The sequence below is a fragment of the Notolepis coatsorum genome (assembly GCF_963971535.1).
Source record: "Notolepis coatsorum genome assembly, chromosome: 7".
NCBI lineage: Eukaryota > Metazoa > Chordata > Actinopteri > Aulopiformes > Paralepididae > Notolepis > Notolepis coatsorum.
In genome coordinates this window covers 114,764,261-114,791,830 of record NC_140171.1, presented here as the reverse complement: position 1 = coordinate 114,791,830, position 27,570 = coordinate 114,764,261, and the positions used below count along the sequence as shown (strand labels likewise).

General features: G+C 44.2%; 1 protein-coding gene across 1 annotated transcript in view; it reads right to left on the bottom strand.

Moving 5' to 3' along the window:
• The window catches only part of LOC311231376 (uncharacterized protein), a 46,060-nt gene extending 26,827 nt beyond the window's left edge, over positions 1–19,233 (bottom strand). The window contains exons 1-4 of the mRNA XM_084317947.1: positions 19,142–19,233; positions 18,597–18,722; positions 10,744–12,218; positions 10,052–10,376 (exon numbers count right to left, since the gene is read on the bottom strand). Coding sequence (XP_084174073.1) covers positions 10,052–10,376; positions 10,744–12,218; positions 18,597–18,722; positions 19,142–19,189 — 1,974 coding nt within the window. The 5' untranslated portion in view covers positions 19,190–19,233. The remainder of the gene's footprint in view (positions 1–10,051; positions 10,377–10,743; positions 12,219–18,596; positions 18,723–19,141) is intronic.
• Between the last annotated feature and the right edge of the window lie 8,337 nt (positions 19,234–27,570).

Below are 27,570 nucleotides of genomic sequence, written 5' to 3'. Positions count from 1 at the left end.
GTTAAAATACGACAGCTGGAGTTGGAAAATGCAAGAGATGGTTTCCAGTCTCCGATGGCACAATTTTCATCTCAATCAATTCTGTCTCCGTCATTTGACATAAGTAAAAATATATCTCTAGTTCCACCTTTTTGGGAGACCGAAGTAGATGCCTACTTCAGTGCATTTGAGCGTATTGCTACATCCCTTCAGTAGCCGAAGGAGGCATGGCCTCTATTGTTACAGTGTAAACTGAGTGGAAAAGCTCAGGAGGTGATTTCTTCTCTGTCCATTGATGATTCATTGCAATATGACATTGTGAAGTCTGTTGTTCTCCGTGCATACAAGTTGGTGCCAGAGGCCTATAGGCAACGATTCAGGAATCACAAGAAGTCCTCAAGTCAGACATTTGTTGAGTTCGGCAGAGAGAAGGGAACTCTCTTTGACAAGTGGTGTAGTGCTAACAAGTCTACTGACTACAACTCTCTTAGAGAACTGATACTGTTGGAGGAATTTAAGAAGTGTGTCTGAACGCATTGTGGTCTACTTAAATGAGCAGAAGGTAACTTCTTTGTCACAGGCTGCAGTGTTTGCGGATGAGTTCACGCTTATTCACAAAACTGTCTTTACACCATCCCGTAGTGATACGTTTGCAGGGTCACTTCCTAAAGGCCCCGTGTCACAATCAAGCTATATGAAACTGACACCGGCCCCCTCACAAACCGGCCGTGAATGTTATTACTGCCATAAGACTGGGCATCTCCTTGCTGACTGCAACATTCTTAAACGTAAACAGCAAGGTCAGAGTTCAGGCCAGACAAAAGGGGTAGGCTTTGTTAAGACAATTAGAACATCCGTCTCAGGTCAGCCCACCGAACCGGATCCTAGTTTTAAGCCATTCATTTTTGATGGGTTAATTTCGCTCACTGGAAATCCGAGTGATCAGAAGTCTGTTCATATCCTAAGGGATACTGGTGCTAAGCAGTCCTTCCTGCTTGCTAACGTTCTGCCCTTTTCTGACCAAACGTCCTGTGGCTCTAGTGTTATAGTGCAGGGAATTGAAATGGGTTTCATTCCTGTGCCGTTGCATAACGTCCACGTCCAGTCAGCTTTGGCTTCTGGGTTCTTTGACATTGCTGTGCGTCATGCATTGCCAATCGAAGGTGTTGCCTTCATAATGGGTAATGACATAGCTGGAGGAAAGGTGATGCCAGTACTAGAAGTATTGGATCAGCCAGAACCGTGTCCTATGTTAGACCTGGGTCAGTCATTCCCTGAGGCTTTCCCTGCCTGCGTGGTCACCCGCGCTCAGTTACGAATAGGGGAAGAAATGGGTGATATGGTTGATCTGGCTGACTCGGTGCTAACACCCTTGTTTGTCAGTGATGACATTCTAACAGCAAGCCCTGATGTCTCTAGGTGCCCATTGGAAGAGACCAAAGGTCACCCAAACTATACCGACCAGACCAAGAGTGGCTGTAGTCCTCATTTATCTGTGACTTGTGAAAAACTGATTCCGGCACAGAAAAATTATCCAACCCTGGCTAAGTGTTTTGCATTAGTGGTCAGTCCTGAACATGTTGCAGAGAAGAGGGTCATGTATTTGCTAGATGAAGGTATTTTGATGCGCAAATGGTCCTCCCCTGCTGCTAGAGGCCTAGACTGGGGTGCTGTGTATCAAGTCGTTATACCCACCGCCTATCGTCAGCAAGTACTGAGTTTGGCCCACGATAACCAATGGTCAGGTCACTTAGGGATCACAAAAACATACAATCGAATCTTGAAACACTTCTTTTGGCCTGGGTTGAAAACAGACGTAGCTCAGTACTGTAGGACTTGCCATACTTGCCAGCTCACAGGAAAACCAAATCAGGTAATTCCTCCGGCCCCTCTCTGCCCAATACCTGTCATGAGTGAACCTTTTGAGAAAGTAATTGTTGACTGTGTTGGACCCCTGCCAAAGACTAAGTCTGGTAACCAGTTTCTGCTCACCATAATGTGCACTGCTACCAGGTTTCCTGAAGCAATTCCTCTTCGTAATATTACCACCACAGCTGTTCGGAAAGCTTTGACTAAGTTCTTTTCTACTTTGTTTCCCAAAGGTTATACAAACTGATCAAGGCACAAATTTTCTCTCAAGTCTTCAAGCAAGTGTTACAGTCTTTGGCTATCACATACAACAGGGGTGGGCAACTTTGTATATGGTGAGGGCCACAAAATGTCCACAATCAATCTGGGGGGCCGCATTGTTTATCGGCAGTCCCGCCAGTAGTACCCCATCACTCAAATAGCCCTAATAGTCACAAGGTATATAAACAATTATAATTTGTTGTAACTTTGTTTTTATTCCATTTCAAATGCATTTAGTAATGCAATTTCAACTTTATGAATTTATAAACAGCTGAATTTAAAAGTATTGCTGTGTAACCCCAAATATATACAAAAATGATCAATTATAATTAAGGCTTCTAATAAAATAAATGTATGAACTTAAAGCCCACTGCTCAACAACCACAAAGCAGCATTCCTGCTGCATTTCACTACAACAGTAAATCAAAAGTGCAATAATAAATGATTTTGTTAAATGTATAAACTTTTATCCTGCTACTAAACAAAACATTATAACACTGAAATGCATGTTATGGATATGAAGCACTCAGGAATGTTTTGTTTAGTAGCAGGATAAAAGTGTATACATTTAACAAAATCATTTATTATTGCACTTTTGATTTACTGTTGTAGTGAAATGCAGCAGGAATGCTGCTTTGTGTTTGTGTTATTAGTGTTATCTGAACACTACAAAAGTAAACAAGTAAAGTGCAAGTAAAGTAAAGTGCAATACTACATGCCTCCCATTGACCCTTTATCAAACTGGCATGACATTCACCCTCACCCCACAGTGGGTCAATAATGGTTATAATAATAATAATAATAATAATAATAATAATAATAATAATAATAATAATAATAATATTATTGTAATAATAATAATAATAATAATAATGGTCCCCTCTCTACACCTCTCCATCACCCCCCCCCCCCTCTCTACATCTCTTCATCATCTCTTCCCCCCTCTCTACACCTCTTCATCATCTCCTTCCCCCCCTCTACACCTCTTCATCATCTCCTCCTCCCCCCTGTCTTTAATGAGACACTTGTGGTCTCTCCATTTGGCGCACAATAGCAGGAATGTCAACTTCAATGTTTGTGCATGCAATCTGCATCAGATGAAATAATGTTTCATCCGACAGCCTGTTTCTCTCCTTTGACTTGATGTGCTTCATGTTTGAGAAATTGCTCTCACATATGTATGTGCTCCCAAACATACTGGCCATAGAGAGGGCAAAGTCCCTGAGGAGTGGGAAGCGGGGCTCAGGTAGCAGTTTCCAAAACGAAATTCCCCTCTCATTTCTCTTTGCTTGAAAAAAAGGATCTGACTGTAGCTCGCACAGTTCAAGCTGCAACGGTGGGGGCTGCTCTGACACTGTAGCGGTGAGGGGGCCGGCAAACAGCGCTATCCGTGACGCGTGTAGCTTAATCCCAGCGGAAGAGTGCGTCGCGTTTCTCTGATTGGCCATGATGCCCATGTGACCGCGGCAGCGCGAGAGAGCGGCAGTGCGGAAATAGGCTGCATCCTCCACGTCAAGAAAGACAGACAGGCATTCTCTGTGACAAACCCTAACCTTAACCAACTCCGAAATAATGCCTAACCTTAACCCTCCCTAACCTTAACTTAACCCTAACCTTAACCAACTCCGAAATAATGCCTAACCTTAACTTAACCCTAACCTTAACCAACTCCGAAATAATGCCTAACCTTAACTTAACCCTAACCTTAACCAACTCCGAAAGAATGCCTAAACTTAACCAGCGGAAGAATGCACGTTTATAGCGAGAGATGATAGCCGTAAAAAATAAAAAATAAAATAAAATTGAAGTGATTCAAACTTGTGACCAACCGCACCGCAGGCTCCACAGCACAGCGGCATACCAGTTGAGCTAAGCGTCAAATGAAAAACATTGGGGATTACGGCTACATAATGCCGCAAGCTCTGCTGCTCCGCTCCGCGGCAGAGCTCCGCTCTGCGGCTGCCGCGGGGCGTGTCGCAGCCAATCAGGGAAAACGCGGAAGCGCGTGGCAGCACTCTTTGGCTCCAATTAAAGAATAGGCATCCGTGACTGCATGCCGCTGAAATCTTCAAACCGATCATTGAATTGCATTTGCAGTGTTTCAATGTCGCTCCTGTACTTTCCGACGGCTCAGCCATCGGATTTCTGTGTGTAGCTGCAAGTCGTCATAATCAGTGTCCATCTCTTCCAAAAAGGAGACAAACTTTCTATGGTTTAGTGACCTGTTGCCTCCACGAATTAGATTGGTAACCTTGGTAACCAAATCCATAACATGGCTGTAGTAGTAGTCAAGCTTCTTGGCACAGAGAGCCTTCTAAATATATCAGATAAAAAAAAAGAAAAACGATTTAACGACTCTCGCATATAATTTGACTACACTCGACTCGCATTGGTCATTATTAGTGACCCACAATAGATGGAAATTATGTTAGCGAACTAACCTGATGTATAATGCAGTGCAGCATTGGACACTCAACGCCACTCTGCCTTAGAAGCCCGGCGAATCCTGTGCGTTTTCCTTTCATTGCCGGTGCTCCATCGGTAACAACAGCCGACAGTTTATCAAAACCCCCATATTGCTGCACGGCACTTTCAACAGCGTTTCATATGTCCACACTAGGGCTGACCCCTATTAGTCAAATAGTCGACTAATCGATCGAAAGGAGCCATAGTCGACTGCCAACTCTTCTTAGTCGAATACAATAAAAAAAAATAAAAAAATAAAAAAAATAAAAAATAAAAATAAAAAATTAATATATATATATATTTTTTTTTTAATATTGGCCTGGGGCCGCATGGAACGTCGGTGAGGGCCGCATGCGGCCCGCGGGCCGCCAGTTGCCCCTCCCTGACATACAAGGTCTCTAGTGCATATCATCCTGAAACACAAGGTGCGCTTGAACGTTGGCACCAGACCCTCAAGTCGATGCTTCGTAAATATTGTTTGGAGACAGGGAAAAGTTGGGATGATGCTGTCCCATTTGTGTTGTTTGCCACTAGAGAATGTGTGCAAGAGTCATTGGGGTTTAGCCCTGTAGAACTTGTCTTTGGCCATACTGTACGAGGCCCATTGAAGGTTCTAAAAGAAACGTTTATGTCCGAGTCTAGTCCAAAGACTAAAGTTTGACTATGTCAGCCAGTTCAGAGAGCGCCTACATCAGGCCTGCTCTCTTGCTAAAGAGGCCTTGTCTTCATCTCAGTCCACTATGAAAGGCCATTATGATAGGAAGGCTGTTTCTCATTCGTTCAAAACAAGTGATGAGGTTTTAGTGTTGTTGCCCATTTCAGGTTCTGCACTGTCTGCACGTTTCTCTGGTCCATATGAGGTTGTTGAGAAGCTCAGTGACACTGATTATGTGATAAGTACCCCTGACCGCAAGCCTCGTGTTTGCCATATTAACATGTTGAAGTTGTATCACCTTAGAGAGAACCCTCAGCCAGAGGAGGTAGAGGGAAAAAGCAACCACCTCAGTTGCTTCGGTTCAGGTGATTGCTTCTGGTGTTAATGATGATGAGGATGGTTTAGTGCTTCGAAATGCTCGACAGCAATGTGCTAGGTTGTCTAATTCAGAGATGCTTGCTGAGCTACCATCTCATTTGCCTTACTTGTCGGAGGAGCAGCGAGCTGACATTGTACAATTAACCACAGACCATCCATCTATTTTTGGTGATGTACCTTCTCAGACAACCATCTTAAAACATGATATTGATGTTAGGAATGCTGTACCTATAAAACCAAGAGGGGTATTATGAAACGGGAGGTAGAGTATCTTCAGGAACATGGCTTGGCCAAGCCAAGCTCTAGCCCCTGGAGTTCTCCATATCTTCTCACCCCGAAGCCAGATAATACTCACAGGTTCTGTACAGACTTTCGCAAGGTGAATGCAGTCACTGTCCCAGATTCGTATCCATTGCCTCGTATGGAAGATTGCATTGACAATCTTGGTTCAGCATTGTTTGTAAGCAAGCTTGATTTGCTGAAAGGTTATTGGCAGGTCCCATTAACCGCTCGTGCTTCAGATATTTCTGCCTTTGTGACCCCAGATAATTTTCTACAGTATAATGTGATGCCTTTTGGACTGCGAAATGCCCCGGTGACATTTCAGAGACTGGTGAACTTGGTTCTAGCCAATGTTCCAAACTGCAATGCATATCTTGATGACCTAGTTGTGTATTCTTCTAGCTGGTCGGAACATGTGGAAACCCTTGGTACTGTATTTGAGAAGCTAGCAGCAGCGTCTTTGACTGTGAATCTGGCAAAGTGTGAATTTGGTAAAGCCACAGTCACTTATCTAGGTAAGCAAGTGGGGCAGTGCGCCCTGTGGAAGCTAAGGTCTCTGCTATTACAGCTTTCCCAGCACCCACCACCAGGCGGGAGCTGCGGCGGTTTCTAGGCATGGTGGGTTACTACAGGAGTTTTTGTAGAAACTTCTCCACTGTGGTTATCCCTCTCACCAACCTGCTTAGTCCCTCTAGGGAGTTTAAATGGACCCCAGACTGCCAGAATGCTTTTGAAAGTGTGAAGGCTCTTTTGTGTAGTGCTCCTGGTCTTGCGGCACCAGATTTTGCACTACCATTTAAGTTGGATGTAGATGCCAGTGGTATGGGAGCTGGTGCTGTCTTGCAACAGGAGGTCCATGGGATTGATCATCCTGTGTGTTACTTCTCTCGAAAGTTCAACAAACACCAGCTGAATTACTCCACGATCGAGAAGGAAGCCCTTGCTTTGTTGTTTGCGTTACAATATTTTGAGGTCCATGTTGGGTCTAGTTCCATGCCTGTGGTTGTTTATACTGACCACAACCCGCTAGTATTGTAAATATATATACAATCACAACCAGCGCCTTATGCGTTGGTCCCTGATGGTCCAAAACTATGATCTGGACATTCGCCATAAGAAGGGTACCAATAGCGTGTTTGCGGATGCCTTATCTCGAGTGTAAAATGTGTGTGATAAAAATAGTATGTACAAAAGAAAATGGGAGATGGGTTTGTTTTTGTGTATGGGGGTGTTATGTTCCAGCATGTGGCTGTTGTATGTTGTTTGTACTTTTGTGCCCCCCCCCCCCTTTCTCTCCATCTCTCCTTCTCTCTCTCCCACTCCCTCCACCTGCTATACTCTGATCCAGGTTCCTGTCCTTCATCAGGACACTAATTGGAAACCAGCCAGTCATCCCAGCCATCAAGCAAATCACCAGTTGACCAATCGGAAGCCCTCCTCTTGTTTTAAAACCCATGTAGCACTTCCTGTTTCTCCCCCTCCTTTTTGTCTCTAGGCTGTTGGTTAAATGTTTGACTCTGATATATTTAGCCAACTTGGTAGTGCGTGTGTGGGTTGGGAATTGGAGCAGGTAAGGGGCCCAACACATTTGGTGCTACACGTAGTGATAGTATTGTCTAGACACACTAGGTCAGGAGTGATGCCACTCATTGTATGTTTTGGACATATGTTTGGTTAGTCAGTGTAGGTAGTGAGCAGTAGGTTTTATTTGACCTTTGTGTTTGTGTATAGGTAGACAAGATATTCCTTACTTAGTTAGTTGTGTTTTGTTTTACTTAGTTTATTCCTTTGGCATCATTCAAGCTCCTTTTCCCTTCTCCCCCCCCCCCTTTTCCCCTTGGTTGTGTGTATCAAATCCACCAGTCATTGTCTATTAGTCTGTTTTGTTTGTATATATAAAAAGGCACAATATATTACTTTCTTTCACCTACACTTGTGGGCATTGAATTATTTATCATTTGGTTAATTTATCACTAATTACAACACAATCATCCTTTATGTTATTCACCCCTTCCCGGCCTAGACATACTGGGGTTGTAACAGGGCCGTGTCAACAGTAGGGCTGTCCCCGACTAAGGATTTGGATGGTCGACTAGGATTGGCCAAAATTTGCCGTTAGTCGACTATTGGTCGACTTAAAAAAATATATATATATACTTTTTTTTTGTATCATTCCATTTGGGCTGTGGGGGGTGCTTAATGTCTGAAGGAGTCGACTGAAGGCTTCTTGTCCTCTGCAAAAGCATGCAATTGGTCCACTGATGGATACATCTTGATATTTGTCTAGTATAGTGTGTTCATTAGATGGGTGAAATCCTCTTTCAGTGCCTCTGTGCCTGTTTTCGTAGGCAGTTGCCTCTGGTATGCGTGCCATTAGCGTTAGCCACGCTTCTATGCCTCTTTTCTTTTGAAAAAATGATAAAAAAAAATATATATATATATATATAAAAGAAAATATCAATTTTTTTGTATTTTTTTTATTATTATATTCGATTAAGAGGTTGGCCAGTCGACTACGGCCCCTTTCGACCGATTAGTCGACTAATCGATTAATAGGGGTCAGCCCTAGTCGACAGCCAGCCTTTTATGAGTTGCCAGCTCCTTTCTGTCATTCATTTCTATGCTAAAGACGCGACAGGCGCGCTCCTTTTCCCAGCGCCGCGCCTCGCGTTTTAGCGCTCTCGGCGGCAAGCGTTTTTGGGCGGAGCGCTCCCAGCGCATAAAGTTGAAATAGTTCAACTTTTGGAGAGAAGCGCCTGTTGAGATCAGAGGCTCTGTGTAGGATTGTTAGTAACTGTCTAACTGTACATATGGCTGTTTACACTAGTAACTGTTTACCTGCATATATAATTGTCTCCACCTGTGATTGCCTAGTTGCATATATATCTGTTCCCACTGGAGGGCGCTCTAGGCGGAGCCACCCAGGTACTCTACCTTATGGCAACTATAAAAGCAAAGGTATACACCCATTTCGTTCTCTCCCCCAATGTCTCTCAGAGAGAGAAGAGTTGTATTGCTGCTGCTTACCATGTGAATAAAGAGAAGTCACGCCAGTTCAGGATCAAGATAGAAACCATGCCTCTTGACCACATTATTGGCGCCCTATAGTTGAGTTCTATTAACAGCGCCGCTCAACCGGGCGGCTACGTGGCGTAGTGGGCAAGGCACTCGCCACGAAATGCTGGAGACGCTGGGCTCGTCAGTTCGAGCCCAGCGCTCCACATTTGCTTTCAGTTTAGCTGGTCGTCCGTACTAATACACATTGGCCGTATTAGGGGGTGGGAAACTGATGGGTGAGGATCGGGCGTTGTGGACAGCGACTCCTACAGGTCGGTTGGTGCGCCTGCGCAGTAGAATCAGGAAGTGTCGGGGGCAGCGTGAGCCTCCCACGCGTTACTCCTCGCCACTGAGAGATCGAGCTGCGCAGGTGAAAAGATGAGACTGCTGTTACCTCAAGTACCGGAGGGGACTTGTGCTATGTATGACTTAGTCCACATTGCAGCCGGCTTGTGGGAGGCAAGAAACAGCGTCCGTGACCGTGACAGGGGAGGGTAGAATTGGATGATACGAAATTGGGATGGGAGAAAATATAGAAAATGGGAGAAAAAGTGGATAAAAAAAAAAAACAGCGCCGCTCATCAAACGCTCTGAGCATGCATATTTTAGATTTTCAAAGCGGTCCGCCTTGAAAAAAACATCCGCTGTGGACACAAGCCCTTAGCCTGTTTAATTTAGCAAGTTGGCGTTGTTCGTGTTTTTTTCCTCTCGCTTAGTTTCCTCGTCATCATAGTTATATTGTGCCCTCTATCTGTTCAGGATAAATACAAAAATAAAAAATCTGTTCATTGAAACATGCTTTGAAAATACACCATTCTACTGACAGCTACAATGAAATAACAGACGGACAACATTGTAACATATCATTGTTTGATAGTAGATCAAGTAAATGTCACGTGTTCGAGTAAATCCGCTACGAGTTCTCCTCGCACATAGCCGAGGCGAGCACCGCCTGGAATTAAAGTAGCATATGAAAGTAGTACATGCAGACAAGCGTGTGTGATGGGTTGATTGATTGATTCTCCAGTCTCATATGGACTAGAGAACGAGATACATTTCCTTTTGGCATTAGAGAAAGAGGTATACTACACAAATTCCACGCACCTTTTTCTTTAGGTTTAACTTGATTTGCTCTTCCGTTAGCGGCTGCTCCACCTCTTGCGGCTGCTCCACCTCTTGTGGCTGCTCCACCTCTTGTGGCTGCTCCACCTCTTGGTCACCGTCAGCAGGGACACTAGACAACGCCACAAGGGTCACAGGACGATGGTTCACAGGACGTTGGTTCACAGGACGTTGGTTCACAGGACGTTGGTTCACAGGACGTTGGTTCACAGGACGTTGGTTCAGAGGAGGATGGTTCACAGGAGGATGGTTCACAGGACGTTGGTTCACAGGAGGATGGTTCACAGGAGGATGGTTCAGATGTTTACTGTAAATAACCCCATGAAAGGTTTATTATTTTTAGAGTAATTATATTTTTTGTAATTATGTGTTGGATGGTTGTATAGAGATCTATGTCAATTAATGTTTAGGAATATCCAGGACTTTTATTATTAGAATTGATAGAAGCCTATGTATGTGTATGTGACTTTAATTTATTTAAATCCATGTCGCGAGACAACAGTGTTTTATCGCGGTCACTTTTTTGACAGTTTGACAGTTCAGTTCAAGACAAGAAATACGCTAAACAACAAGGTTTAATGGACTCGTATGAGGCCATAGCTCTTATGGTGGGAATTTGATTGTTTATAGGAATGTAATACTATGTAAAAAGAGAAAATAAACAGTGATTTTACCAGGAGTAAGTTGTAAGCCACTTCACTAAACGGGCATCCGTTATATTATGATCAGTCATTTTCACAAAATGATCAGCCTCCTTCAAAATACTCTTTTTCTTCTTTGCCTTTTTCCTCCACTTTCGACGCTCAACAGTTTTGACCTGCAGACAGTAGGAAGCCGAAGTCATATTTCCTTGGACCTCACTCGTCGACAGGTCTGGGTTACACAGAAAGAGAGGATTTTCAAGCGCATAGTTGTAATTGGTTTGAAAAATAGGGTTGGATACATTCACTGAGCCGGGAAGGTGATGTGGGGAATATAAGGGAATGTAAGGAGAAGATCCAGGGGGATAAGAGGCCAGGGGGGCTACAGAAGCAGAATCATACGCCCAAGGTGAGGCACCGTTGTAAGTGCTGCTGTGGTAGGCACTGTACTGAGAGACCTCGGGTGCAGAGTAACCCGTTACTGCAGACCCAGCAGCAAACCCAGCAGCAAACCCAGCAGCAGACCCAGCAGCAAACCCAGCAGCAGGGCGGGGAAAGGGATTTGTTGTGTTTTCTGGGTACGGATGGTGACCGAGGTAACCTTTCCTGCCGCCGGCTCTCTCCTCGTCTATGTCTCTTCTCCGCTCGGCTCGTTCCCTGTCCCCGACGTGATTGGCTTGTTCCCTGTCGGGCTTGGCTCGTTCCCTGTCCCCGCGGTTGGATTCAACAGTTGCCCCTCGTTCTCGGCTGGGCCCGGAGGCCTTGCCGGAGGAGGATGAGCGGCGGCGAGGAGGAGGGCTCGCACTAGAGCTGCCCGAAGACGAGGAAGAAGATGAAGATGAAGAAGAACCCCTGTGAAGTCTCAGCAGGCGCTCGCGTAGTCTCTCCTCCTTCTCCCTCGCGTTCTCCGCCTTCTTCCTCTCCTCGGTCTTCTTCCCGTACAGCCTCTCCTGAGTCCGGTCCGTCAGTTTGCTCAACTCCTCCGGCTCGAGGCTCAACCCGAGCGTCTTCACGAGGTTCTGGAGCTGGAGGTTCTCCGGCTTTACCTCATTCTCCTTCTCCTCCTCCACCACCCCGTCCGGGGAAGCCACAGGTCTACCGCCGGAGACCAAGCGTCCGACTCCTCGGCCGTCACTCCGGAGAGATTTCTCATTAGCCTCGGAAACACCCGGAATTTGTGTATGGGATCCATTTGGATCAGGTGATCCGGTCCTTCTCTCTAAACTGCAGGACCGTCTGTGGCCTTGTGGAACTCTGCCGTGGGACTCCTGGCTTTCTTTTCTACAGAGCGCGAGGTCGGGCCCGTTCTCCAAACAGCCAAGCGGGGGGAGCTCCCCGACCACAGGGGGAACCACGCTGTCTTCATTGACTATCTTAGTGAGCAAGTTGATATCCACCCCTTTGTTCAGCACATTCAGGAAACGCTCCAAGCCCCTGGAAACCGTGTCCTGTTTCAGGGCAGTGGGAGCAGGTCTCTGGCTGGGAGGAGGTGGTTCAACACAAGGGATCTAACAAAGATATACAGAGACATAACGGTTAGATTTGTATCACATTAACACATTCAGTGCCAACCACGAGTAAAGTCGGGTTAACTAGCCGACCGTTCAGTGCCAATCACAAGTATACGAGTTGTGTTTTAATCGATACATTTTTTAGCGTTTATCGCTTTTTGCTACTGGGCAGTCCAGTAGAGAGAGAGAGAGGAGGAACGGGAGACAGAGTGGGGGGGAAGACATTCGGCAAATAACGACGGGTCCGGGAAGCGTCTATGCTTTTATCAAACGGTTCGTGTTTCCGCATTCCCGTTTTGCGCTCCGATTGGCCACGCACGTTTCTGGTCATGTGACATGTGCGCCCAAACGCATGACGAGCAGTGTCTTAGCCCATTTCCGCGTCGAACAGCCTGCAAACGACCTAACGCCTAGTTTATCACTGGTTAAGCTCTTTCGCAGTTGGTTAAGGTTAGAGTTTGGAATCAGGGCTGGCGTTCTATTGCCATGCTCTAAGACAAACTCTAACCATAACCAACTTCGAAAGAGCGCCTAAGCTTAACCGTCCAAAGACCTTGCGTCACACGATTGGGCGCACATGTCACATGACCAGAAACGTCAGTGGCCAATCAGATTCGCAAAACGCACAAACTGTTTGGTAAAAGTAATGAGGCGTCCGGGAATCGAACCCGGTCGGCCGTGCCGCGACTCAGCGCGTTATGTGGTTCGCCACTGGGGCGCCCCCGTTATTTATTTTATTAGCGATATTCATTCATTTTTATCCATCCAACCTGATATTATCATTGGGAATGGGTCTGAGCAAATACCGCCCCCTATCGTCTCCCGGATGGTATTGCACATCATTGGATTGGATTGGCTCAGAATGTGCATCGAAAAAATAACTCTGGTCCACGTTTTACTTCTGGGGCATGCAACTGGATACTATTGCATTCACCGAGGGGACTGGAAGAAGCGTCGATTATCTGTTCCGGACTATAACGTTGGATCAATAAACGCAATCGATATTTGGAATGGCGATCAGGAATTGGATTAATCTTTTTGCAGAACATCTGATCTGAGGTAAGGACTCTATGTTACCAGTATTGGGTTAATCAGATGTTTTTTTCACAGCGATCACAACGTTTGTGTGCGCGTGTGTGTGTGGCGTTAGGCACTGAGCCAGTCACGAATAAATTATTTTTCAGCCCGCTTTTGTATCGTGCATAAGAACACAAATACTCTATAATCTAGCGTTTATTTGAAAACGAGTCATAAATCAACCGAAAAATTACGTGTTTTGTATTCCAGTAAAGGGCCATTACCGCGGAATCCTTTTTTCTTTCTAGAAATCTCAAACTATACCCGTATTCAAAACGGTATAAAACGGAAATGTACTGATGAAGACAATCCGTTTCATAGGTGTTGACTGCAAGCAAGTCATTGATAAGCGACGGGTGTATTAGACCCATAGCCATAATTTAAGATATAGTTTAATCGTTCGCAAATGTGCTGGCACGGAAGGGGTTATTCTGAGCAAAGTGGCGTAGCTCTAATAAAGAAATACCTATACATGACATTTATCTTAACCCTTCAGCTTTGCTGACACAGAAGCAGGTTGGAGTGCAGTGGGCATTATGAATCGAGTGCAATCCACATCGTCATAGAGCTACAGGGATACACTTTTGAACAGTGATTTCATATTTTCACCAAATGTCGGAATTTATCAAATACTTTTTCAATATCCAACCATGATGCCATCAGTACACGACCAAGGTACCCATGTACATGTCAAAATACTTCCCAAAGGTCAGTGAATATCACGATCACAACACCAGAGGGAGCTCCACAAATCATGTTAAACCCAGATTCAGCTCAAACAAGGGACTAAACACGTTTCGCAATTATGCCCCTACCCAAAGCTGTAAAGGAATGTGAATCACTACCCACTTTCAAAACCACTCTCAAAGAACACCTACGGGAGACTGCAATTCGAAACTGGCCCCTGTAAATGTCCTAACCCAACCCCCTCCAATGTACAGTAAATGACCAAGTATGGTTTTGTCAATATTCCAATGTACAGTTTTACTTGTACAGTTGTACAGTGTCCCCCACCCTCCCCTCCTACCCGACCCCCCCCCACCCAACCACCTCCAATGTACAGCCCCCCCCCCCCCATCCGCACCCACCCACCCAACCGCACCTATGGGGGGCCCTGATGTAAACAAGACGAAAGTCTTTCTCTGGTCTGCATCCCCTTAACAATTGTATGTATTGAGCTGTACTGTACCCATTCTGCAATCTGTTAATAAAGTTTTCAATCAATCAATCAGTTTATCAGTTTTCAAAGCTTGGTTTTGCATAGTTTTGATTAATGGATACAGAGGCCTGACTCCATATATTATGTGAAAAATTAAGTGTGCATGCTGCCTTGGTCAAATGTAGCCAGGAGCAGACATTTGACTCTTTTCATAGCATTTCCATTTAGTTTTAACTAGGTTGTGTTATTTAAAAGGCATGCATAGAAGAACAGAAATATTTTTTTTATTAAAGACCCTGAGGAAAGAAAAAAATAATATCATATGCCCCCGCCCCCTTGCTAGCGCTCGTGCACCGCCTTGAAGATGGCCTCACACAAAACGTTCACTTTATCACACACACGAATGCACCCAATTCGCTCCGCCTTTCGGGCCGCATTGTGAAGCCGTTGACTGGGGCCTTGGTGTAGCACAGCGGATGTGCCCCATATAGCTTCCCTGTTACCCCACACAGGATAATCCATGAGAAACTACTTTGTACCAGTAACCATCAGGCTGCACAACCGTGGACACGGACTGCTACCAATGACTGGTGAACTTGAGACTGACTGTTGATAATAAACACTGTCATATTTATTTATAGACAGTAAAGTCTCAGGTATACAAATATTATGGGTATATATACACTGTATTCCCTTGTGTAATTCTGCTGTAGGTATACCTACTTACCTTGTACTATCTTGTACTTTTTATATTGTATCTTATAATAGTATATATCGGACTGTGAAGGTCTGTATCCCCCCCCCCCCCCCCCAATGCTGCTTTGACACCCGAATTTCCCCAAGGGGATTAATAAAGGATCATCTTATCTGATCTTACTGCACGGACTCTGGTGCAGTGCGTTACTGGACCATGTATACCATTGTCACTATTATTACTGTCTGATTGAAACCGGTCACCCACTACTACTAGCGTTATCACTATTGTCATTATTACTTGCATTTGCACTATTATTCTATTATCTATGTACCTACCCTACCTGTAGTCCACCCCCCCCCCCCCCCCCCCCCCCATGTTGCTATGACACTTTAATTTCCCCAAGGGGATTAATAAAGGAACACTTGACTTAAGAGTATCTCTTACGACAGTAAACATCCGATTCCCAAGTTGAGTTTTATTCATGTTTCACATATTAAAAGGCTACAAACCAAGTTGAGATTCACCCCTTTGTCAAGCACATTCAGGAAACGCTCCAAGCCCCTGGAAACCATGTTCTGTTCCAGAGCAGTGGGAGCAGGTCTTTGGCTGGGAGGAGGTGGTTCAACACCAGGGCCCTCATTTATCAAGTTCTTAGAAAGTATTCTATTTTCGTTCTTAAGCACAGAATTTAGAATGTGTGCACGCACAAAAAAAACGGGATTTATCACACGTGCGTACACAGGTCCTACGCACACCTGTCTTGATAAATATCACCTTGCTCCTAAGCTGGAGCTCGTGCACTGTTTTTAGTATTTGCATACCAGAACCGCCCCGATTAACCATATACGGTAATGGAACACCCCCATGAAATGTGGAAAAGTGGACTGACCCGAGGGAAGGGTGTTATGGAGAAATACGAGACAGGCTGACAGACATGTACACGTACGGCGATGTCGGATATGATACTGTATCTATTAACCATTGCTGCCTGGGCAGCGCAAACACTAATAAAGACGGTGCTGGAATATGACTGCCTTTTCCCGTTTTGTTCGATTAATACCCAGGGATTAAAGTTCTCCTCAATTTTATTCCAAATCGCAACGGATTTTCCGTCTTTTTTCTACCTGCTGCATATGATTTCTAGAGGCATATTTGATGTCAGTATTGGGTAGCCTATATAAACAATAATACGAGAGCATATACAAGAACAATGAATCTCACTGCCATGTATGATGTAGCCTATAAGCCATGTATAGCCTGCCTATGTGATCAATAAAAACGCGAACTTGAATCCCTAGCCCCTTTCGTGACTGTGATGCACGGAGTGAATCCACAGTCACTTGCTCCTCAATAGGAAACCAACCTAGATTTACCCTGAAGGACTGGTTCTAACTTCTAACCGAACCATTCGTTATACAAGTATCACAGAGACATTTCAAAGGTACTCAGAGTTGCACGAGGGTTTCGAACAGAGATACGGGATGGTTTGAAAGCTTGGCGTTGCTAATAAACATTTAAATATTTTGTATAAACTGCTCAAAACAGCATTATTTTCGGCGTTGGCTGCCTGGTTGTGATCACAGCGCATGCGCATCATGCACCCAACGCCGGAAATAATGCAGTGTTGACCAGTTTATAAAAATATTTAAAATGTTTATTAGCAACGCCGAGCTTTCAAACCATCCCGTATTTGTGTCCGAAACCCTCGTGCAACTGTGAGTACCTTTGAAACGTCTCTGTGATTCTTGTATAACGAACGGTTCGGCCAGAACCAGTCCTTCATGGTAAATCTAGGTTGGTTTCCCATTGAGGAGCAAGTGACTGTGGATTCACTCGGTGCATCAGTCACGAAAGGGGCTATTGAATCCCATCATCATATTTACATAGTCTGTCCACTATGTTTATTACTTTGTTATTTCCCCCCCCTATCTATGTAAAGCGACCTTGCATGAGTCTCTTGAAAGGCGCTATATAAAATTAAGCTATTATTATTACTATTATCACGTCTGTGCGCGGAGCTCACAAAAAAAGAAAAAATACTGTCTTTTCACAGTGTTAGTCTCAGTGAAGTTTCAACGGAGCGAGGTAATCTATTCTAACCAACAAATTGAAGTAGAAAGCATTTCGTTGTGACACAAAATAATAGTATGTCGCTTTTTATTTGAAACAATATTTAATCGCGTTTGGAGGTCGGCGTTCTGCGTCTGCCCCCGTGCCAAACAAGCAAACAAACCTATTGTTCGCGCATGAGCCCGTTATAATTACACTACTGTCGCTATTTCACAATGAACTATAATGAATTACGGTTCATACAGAACACGCGCCAGTGTCGGGAGTAATGCACAGAAGCTTATTTCCGCGTTGAAACTAATGCATGCAACTGATGAGAGCTATGCCGTCCGTCTGCAGTCCCCATATTCTACCACAGGGCGTCAGCTACACATGCTCTGGGCTGTGCGTAGACATACGCACAAAGTGAAGTTCACGTTCAAATTGATAAATCCCACACTTTGCTTAGAAATTGTCGTACGCACGGGTTAAGCACATATCTGTGCGTACGCAACGTTGATGAATGAGGGCCCAGGGACCTAACAAAGATATACAGATACATAACGGTTAGATTTGTATCACATTAATAAAGAAATACCAATACATGACATTTATCTTAACCCTTCAGCTTCGCTGACACAGAAGCAGGTTGGAGTGCAGTGGGCATTATGAGTTGAGTGCAATCCGCATCGTCATAGAGCTACAGGGATACACTTTTGAACAATGATTTCATGTTTTCACCAAATGTCCGAACTTTTTCAATATCCAACAATGATGCCATCTGTTTTGATCAGATTCCAAAGCTTGGTTGTGCATAGTTTTGATTAATGGATACAGAGGCCTGACTCCATATATTATGTGACAAATGATGGTGTCTGCCTTGCATTATCTCTGGTCAAATGTAGCCAGGAGCAGACATTTGAACTCTTTTCATAGCATTTCCATTTAGTTTTAACTAGGTTGTGTTATTTAAAGAGCATGCATAGAACAAAAATAGATGATATTTTTTTATTAAAGACCCAGAGTTTAAAAAAAGGATGTTGTATTTGCTGAAGCGTTCCCTCTATGCCTCCGCTCCCTTGCTAGCGCTCGTGCGCCGCCTTGAAGATGGCCTCACACAAACAAATTCACGTTATCACACACACGAATGCGCCCAATTCGCTCCGCCTTTCGGGCCACATTGTGAAGCTGTTGACTGGGGCCTTGGTGTAGCACTGTTATTACTATTGTCATTATTACTTGCATTTGCACTATTATTCTATTATCTATGTACCCACCCTAACTGTACTCCCCTTTAATTTCCCCAAGGGGATTAATAAAGGAACACTTGACTTAAAAGAGTATCTCTTACGACGAGTTTTGTTCATGTTTCACATATGAAAAGGCTACAAACCAAATTGATATCCACCCCTTTGTCGAGCACATTCAGTAAACGCTCCAAGCCCCTGGCAACTGCGTTCCGTTTCAGGGCAGTGGGAGAAAGTGTCTGGCTGGGAGGAGGTGGTTCAACACCAGGGACCTAACAAAGATATACAGAGACATAACTGTTCACAATGGAGTGTAAGACATGCATCACGTTAATAAAAAAAATGCAGCAAGCTTCAAAAAGGTATCTGGGCAGCCACATTCTATCTAATGCCAAAAATAGCCACAACACTCGTTACACAGTACAATGCTCTATAATTACAATATGAAGCAGGGATAATCTGTGCCAAAATATATTTCCACTGATTTTAGTCCTTTGTCTGCGCCAAAAATAGCCACAACACTCTTTACACAGTACAATGCTCTATAATTACAATATGAAGCAGGGATAATCTGTGCCAAAATATATTTCCACTGATTTTAGTCTATTGTCTCCTTATGCCTTCTTCCTGCACAAGAGAATAAACAGTTGTTGTTGTTGTTGTTGTTTAACATATGAAAAAGGCTACAAACCTTCCTGTCTGACTGCGATACACAGGCGTAACTACGTCTTTGTGTCATCAAAGCCTTCACTCTGCATTTCAGGGGGTGGTCGCCCAATGACGGACCATCTTTGCTCGAGATATATTTGTTCATCTTCTCTCTTTTGGCCACTTTGGGGGGCTGAACGAGAGACATGTGGTCAGATGGTTGGGAGTGGACCTACACAGGAGAAAATAGCCTATTGGTCAATCATTTTTTTTTTTTATCCACTTTTTCTCCCATTTTCTATATTTTCTCCCATCCCAATTTCGTATCATCCAATTCAACCGTCCCCTGTCACGGATGCTGTTTCTTGCCTCCCACAAGCCGGCTGCAATGTGGACTAAGTCATACATAGCACAAGTCCCCTCCGGTACTTGAGGTAACAGCAGTTGCATCTTTTCACCTGCGCAGCTCGATCTCTCAGTGGCGAGGAGTAACGCGTGGGAGGCTCACGCTGCCCCCGACACTTCCTGATTCTACTGCGCAGGCGCACCAACCGACCTGTGGGAGTCGCTGTCCACAACGCCCGATCCCCACCCATCAGTTTCCCACCCCCTAATACGGCCAATGTGTATTAGTACGGACGACCAGCTAAACTGAAAGCAAATGTAGAGCGCTGGGCTCCAGCGTCTCCAGCATTTCGTGGCGAGCGCCTTCCTACTGGTCAATCATAATATTTTTACTATAGTTGATGGTACTCAACAAGCTCAATAAACAAAAGAAGTGCATTATTAACACAATCTTATCTACAATGTAGGACATACCATTACCCCACAGATCTAAGACAATTGACCCATCTCAAGCCTGCCCTCTTTTCTTGATCTTCCAATCACAAGCATCAGTTGCAATTGGAGGATCAAGGAAAGAGGGCGGGGTTTGAGATAGGACTGCTTTGAAATATTTGCGATCAACCTAACGTTACCCACCTTTCTCAGAAAGCCAACAGGCCTCCTTTGCTGCAAAATCCCATTCACCCTATCCTTCAGAGGTTCCCCCTTACGAACAGGTAAATCGTGGTTTGAAGCGGGCCGTTTATCATAGGAAAGGCCCGCTTCTCTTTCTCCAAAAAAACGGATCGATGGCTCATTGCTTTGCGGAGCAACGGGAGCTTCGCTGTGTGAAAGGCCCTCTTCCCTGTGCAAATTAAAGACCTTATATATGGCGTCCGCATGTAGCAGCGGCACAATCTTTTTCATAGCAATGGAACCTTTCTTGAGGAGGATCCGCTCCTCTATCAGCTGAAGCTCTTTTCTCTTTCTCGCCAACTCCTGGTGTGCATCTGGGTCCGTTACAGGCTCTCCATCTGGGTCCGTCACAGGCTCTCCATCTGGGTCCGTCACAGGCTCTCCATCTGGGTCCGTCACAGGCTCTCCGTCTGGGTCCATGTTGATGTCTTGGGTGAAGGCAGCAGAGTCCACACCATATCTCCTCTGGGAGGAAGGGCTGCGCTGCTCCCAGTCTCTGTTAGTCCTCCCTGCGCCGTTGGGAGTCCTCCGAGCATTACCAGCGGTTTCCCCTAAACCAGTCCACTGTTGTATTGAGTCCATGTCTCTCCGTTGTCTCCAGTCGAAGTATTCCTGGTCAGTTGAATTCATTGGTCTTACTTCTGGGTTTTAGTACTCACTGCATATCAGAAAGAGGTCAATGTGAGGGGGGTTAACCAACAGATTGACTTTGTCCATGACTGCATTTTATGGCAATCTGTAATGCAAATGTAAAACAAATGGGTAGTAGTAGTCCCACCACTGAAAACCAAATGGGATTGAAGATTTCCATTCTCAAATTGATTGAGTGAGCTCTTAAAACAAATCTGTATTTAATAATAGTAATATCATGACCATACAGGTTGTAATTTAAAAATAAATCACCTATCAAGATGTGATCACACCACCAAGATGTCTGCAATTGAATACAATTGTGGAACAATCACATGTTCACCCTCATACATTCTTTGTATTAGGCATATTCCTTTACTCCATTTAAGATAAACCAGCTTACTGGGCATACAGTATCTAGCGTACAGAGAGCAATTCGTATGGAACGACCAACTCTCGCATAACAAAATGTTAGGCACCCAGGTCCTGCTGTAGGTGCAAGCTTATCAGTATTCATCCCACACAGTTATTGATTGATCAGAATGGGTACACAATACAGTATGGCTCAATACACACAATTGTTAAGGGGATGCAGACCAGAGAAAAACTTTCGTCTTGTTTACATCAGGGTCCCCCATTTTCTATTCATAATGACATTAATGACATACGCAACATAAAGATATATATCTTGACATTTCTGACATACAAGATATGCAAATATACAGTACTGTTATCCTAACAGAAAATCCTAACAGAAAATATATACATATGAGGGGGAGGAGACTGTACATTAGGAGGGGGTGGGTGTGTTTGTACATTTACGGGGGCCATACAGATATATATCATGACATTTATGACAACAATACATGACATACTGGTATACAGTACCGTTAAATTTGTGACATACAAGATATGCAATACAGTACTGTTAAACAGAGATCCTAACAGATAATATATACATAGGAGGGGGAGGAAACTGTACATTAGGAGGGGGTGGGTGGGAGGGTGTGTTTGGACATTTACGGGGGACAGTTTAGAATTGCAGCCTCCCGTAGGTGCTCTTTGAGAGCGGTTTTGAAGGTGGGTACTGTGTAGGGATTCACATTTTTTCACGGCTGTGGGTAGGGCATTCCACATTGATGTGGCATAATTGCTAAACGTGTTTAGACCTTTTTTGTGCCGGATATGGGTTGAACATGATTTGTGGAACTCCCTCTGGTGTTGTGGTCGTGGTATTCACTGACCTTTGGGAAGTATTTTGATATGTACATGGGTACCTTAGTGGTGTAGTGTATCTTGTAGACCAGGCCCATTGCAAGTTGCTGTACTCTGTCATCTACTCTAAGCCATCCTAGGTTGTCAAAATGGGCAGGGGTGAGGTGGGTTTTAGGAGTAAGGTCAAGCAGTAGTCTGACCAGTTTGTTTTGTGATGTTTGTAATCTTGTTTTTAGTGCCTTTGAGGTGCTTTGGTACCATGAGGTGCAAGCATAGTCGTAGTACCCTTGAATGAGTGCTCCTGCCAGAGTCTTCAGGGTATTCTTGTTTACCAGAGAGGAGATCCGGTACAAGAATCAAGTTCGTTGGTTGACTTTTTTTTATTACATTGGATGCCATTTTGTCACAGGAAAGATTAGCCTCTAGGATGGAACCCAGGTAGGTAATTTCATCTTTCCTTGTGACAATATTGTCACCCACTGTAACTGAGAAGCCGTCGGTCTTGCTGAGTTTGTTATTTGAACCGAAGAGAATGCACTCTGTTTTGCCCATGTGTAATGATAGTTTGTTATCATTACCAGTACTATATGTATGTCATGTATGTCCCTATGCCATAAATGTCATGTATGTTGTGTATGTCATAAATGTCACTATGAATTGACTATGGGGGACCCTGATGTAAACAAGACAAACGCCTTTATCTGGTCTGCATCCCCTTAACAATTGTATTGAGCCGTACTGTATTGTACCCATTCTGCAATCTGTTAAATAAAGTTTTAATTCATTCATATGTCATAATTGTCATTATGAATTGAAAATGGGAGACACTGATGTAAACAAGACGAAAGGAAAGACTATCTCTGGTTTGCAATTGTGTGTATTTAATTAATGAGGCGTACTGTATTGTACCCATTCTGCAATGTTAAAGTTTTCAATCAATCAGACTCTGTGCACAGAATCTTTTATTCCTTTTATCCATTGACTCGATCTCAATTTCTCTTAAATTCTCCGGATTTTCCACAACAATACTGCCTAAATTAATCAGTCAAATAAATTACAGATCGGTCCTTTGGCGTACTAGTTAGCATCCAGTACAATGAGTAACGTTTGGCTACCCAATAATGACACATAAAAACAGTGTCAGTGTGGGTGGTGTTACTGAGATACATTGCCTGTTTTCAACGTTAATGTTTCCTAACGAAGGCCTGTGCTGCTAGCCACCAAGCTAAAACATGCAGTGCAGGAAAACCATTAGTTAGCAGTCGAAAAACGAGTTAAGCTAACGTTACATCTAGCTAGCTAGCGTCACCCAGCTATAAAACAGGCAGCTCGAGTGACTGACTTGATAGTCACTCAAACTTAACACAGCGCAAGTAGACTTTAGATTCGCTTGCGGTCATAATATTATGAACCCAGTAGCTAGCTAGATTGTTTACCTGGTGTGGATGCTCAGACCGCTTCAATCCACTGAATGAATGAATGAATGAAAACTTTATTTAACAGATTGCAGAATGGGTACAGTACAGTACAGCTCAATACATACAATTGTTAAGGGGATGCAGACCTGAGAAAGACGTTTGTCTTGTTTCCATCAGGGTCCCCCATTTTCAATTCATATAGACATATATGACATACATGACATACAGATAGTCAGTACTGCTACATCTATACATTTATGACATACCAGATTTGCAAATACAGTACTGTTTGTGATACAGAAGGAGTCAAGAAAAGGGAGTATATACATTTGACGTAGAAACTGTACATTGGAGGAGGTTGGGTACATTGGGATATTGACAACCATACTGGGTAATTTACATTGGAGGTGGTTGGGGGGGGGCGGGGGGCACACTGTATAAACAAGTAACACTGTACATTGAGGGGGGGGGGGGAGGAGACACTGTACAAACAAACACAATTGTACATTGAACTATTGACAAAACCATACTAGGTAAATGACTGTACATTGGAGGGGGTTGGGTTAGGATATTTACAGGGGCCAGTGTTGAATTGCAGTCTCCCGTAGGTGTCCCTTGAGAGAGGTTTTGAAAGTGGGTAGTGATCCACATTCCTTTACAGCTTTGGGTAGGGCGTTCCACATTGATGTGGCATAATTGCGAAATGTGTTTAGTCCCTTATTTGAGCCGAATCTGGGTTTAACATGATTTGTGGAGCTCCCTCTGGTGTTGTGATCGTGGTATTCACTGACCTTTGGGAAGTATTTTGACATGTACATGGGTACCTTGGTCGTGTAGTGTATCTTGTAGACCAGGCCTGACTTATATAGGTTCAATTGCACATCGAAGGCCTCTCGAAAGTCTCGTTCTAGAGTGAAACTCGAATAAACTTTCTTATCAGCTGTGAACGTGCAAATACGGTACGATGATGCAAGGTTGCTTGAACCGAAGGCATCGAACTAAACTGAATACGACAATCGCGTTAGCTGGAAAATGGAGTAGGATAAATCTGCAGTGCCGCAGGCCGGGGCCTGTACTGTGCGTCGGGGCCTATACTGTGCTGTGCACTACTGCGCATGCGATGTTGGGCGGGGCTTCATAGTGCGAGCACTACACGCAAATATGTTTGTATGAGTTTCTAGCTGATTGATTGATTGAACATTTTATTAACAGATTGCGGAATGGGTACAGTACAGCTCAATACACACAATTGTTAAGGGGATGCAGGCCAGAGAAAGATTTTAGTCTTGTTTACATCAGGGTCCCTACCTAAAGCTGTAAAGGAATGTGAATCACTACCCACTTTCAAAACCACTCTCAAAGAACACCTACGGGAGACTGCTATTCGAAACTGGCCCCTGTAAATGTCCCAACCCAACCCCCTCCAATGTACAGTAATTTACCTAGTATGGTTGTCAATATTCCAATGTACGGTTTTTGCTTGTTTGTACAGTGCCCCCCCCCAACCCCCTCCAATGTACAGTAAATTACTTAGTATGGTTGTCAATATTCCAATGTACAGTTTTGCTTGTACAGTTGTACAGTGTTCCCCCCCCCCCAACCCCTCCTACCCACCCAACCCCCTCAAATAATAAATAAATAAATAATGAAACAATAATCATAGGTGACTTCAATGTCAATTGGGACAGTAAACAGGCTAGAAAAAACTTAAAACAATCCATGGATGCCCACAGCTTTGAACAAATAATCAAACAGCCAACTAGAATTACCAAAACCTCCCAGACCAAAATAGACCTAGTTTTCACCAACCAACCGGATAGAATCACTAAGACCAACATGTTGACCGGTATATCTGACCACAATTTCATCTGTTTCACCAGGAAACTCAATAAAACTCGCTTTCTAAAAACATCCAAAAAATCTGCCACCTCATCAAACTACATCCCAAAAAACCTGCAACAGAGCTTTGAGGATGCAGTGAAAAAGCTTGACTGGCAGGAGATACTATCCTCCAATACCACAGAGAAAAACTGCACCCTCTTCACAGCAAAAATCAAGGAGACGATGGCCTCCTTCTCTAGGAAGGGGAGCCAAAAAGTCTAAAAACAAACCCACCTCCCATGGCTAGATCACAGCTGCAGACAGCAATTGAAAGACAGGGACTCACTCCTCAAACAGAGCTTAAAGTCTGGGCTGTCTATCGACAGACAGAGATTCACGCATGCTAAGAACAAGGTCACACAGACCCTCAGAAAGGCCAAAGCAAACTTCTTTATTAGTATAATTGAAGCAGGAAAAGGGAACGGCAAAAAAATCTGGCAAACCTTGAATAAACTCCTAGGCAAACACCACAATCGGGAAAAAGACCCCCTAGAACTGAATGTGAATGACATACTACTCATACTGGCCTGCACCCTCAACGAACACTTCTTAAATAGTGTTCTAGACGGCACCAAACACTTTGCCCCCTCCAGTATCCTACCAAACCCAGTAACCAACACCCAGCCCCTCTTTGAACTGGAGGAGATAACAGAGCCTGAAGTGAAAAAGATCATTCTGGCTCTGAAAGGCTCCAAAGCCAAGGACGCCTACGGGATCGACACCGATTTCCTCAAAACATACTCTGATGCAGGGCGGTCAGGTGGCGTGGCTCGACACTGATTTCCTCAAAACATACTCTGATGTAGGGCGGTCAGGTGGCGTAGCGGAGATTGCGTTCGTCACCAACCCCGGAGACGCTGGATTCGCCTGTTGTCACCAGCCTCCGGGGTTGTCACCAGCTTGGCTGGCCGTTCACACTAATACAATTGGCAGTATTAGAGGGTGGGAGAAGCTGGCGGGGTGGGTCCGGGTCGTTGTAAACAGCGACTCCTACAGTTCGGTCGGGGCGCCTGCTAAGCGCGGATAGGATCTAAGTGGGATAGTGTGATCCTTCCACACGCTACGCCCTCTCAGTGAGAGTCCGCGCTGCCAGGTGAAAAGAAGCGGTTGATTGGCTAGACGTGTGTCGGAGGAAGCACGTGATAGCCTCCACTCTCCCAGACCGACTGTGGGGGGTAAGTGCGCAGCGACCAGGAAGGGGATTGGGAATTGGCATAACGACTAACATTGGGATGGGAGAAAATCGGAGGAAAAAGGAGGGGGAAAAAAGATAATAAAAAAGAAAAAAAAAAAACTCTGATGCACTCATTAAACCCATCACTCTACTAGTGAATCAATCAATCACCTCCAGGGAAGTTCCATCATCCTGGAAGATGGCCATGGTGACCCCTATCTTTAAATCTGGCAACAAGGCACTGGTGACCAATTATAGGCCCATCAGTATACTTCCTGTCATATCCAAAGTTGCAGAGAAGTGGGTGTCGAATCTCATGACTAAACATCTCGACTTGGGCCCCACCCCACTTAACCCAATGCAGTTTGGATTCCGTGCCCTTCACTCAATAGTCAGCCAACTGTCTATTTGTTGAAAAGGTCAAGAGTGCACTAGATAGCAACAAGTATGTTGGTGCTGTCTTCTTAGACCTTAGCAAGGCTTTCGACTGTGTCAACCATAATATCCTCCTAACCAAACTAACTCACTTCAATTTCTCAGCTGCTACAATAGAATGGTTTAGATCCTACTTATCAAACCGAAAACAATGTGTCACGGTCAATGGCGCCAAGTCCCCATATCTAGACAACCCTGTAGGTGTGCCTCAGGGATCAATCCTTGGGCCCCTGCTATTCTCCCTGTATATCAATGACCTGCCAAATGTTTCAAGTTTCAAGTTTCTTTAATAGTTGTCATACAGAAGTACAGAATACTTTTGTACAAAATGCTTCTTACTGTTGCGCTCCAGAGACTGTGCATGACAAGATAAGTATGAAATAAAAACATAGTAAAAATTAGAAGAAAAAAAAAAAAAAAAAAAAAAAAAAAAAAATTGTATTGTACCCATTCTGCAATCTTTATTGCAGAATGCACAGTTTAAAATTTGACAAATTAAGATGACAAATTAATAACAGATAATGACAAGAAAGGTAAACAAAGGTGCGATAATGGGTTTTGTCGTATCTGTCACAAGATTGATATGAAGACAACGAGAAAAAGAACATGATGTGATTTACTTGGACATGTCATATCGTTAGGTTATGTAGATAACCAAGTTCTGTTAGTTATGGTGCGCTCAGCACCAGTTGCATATAT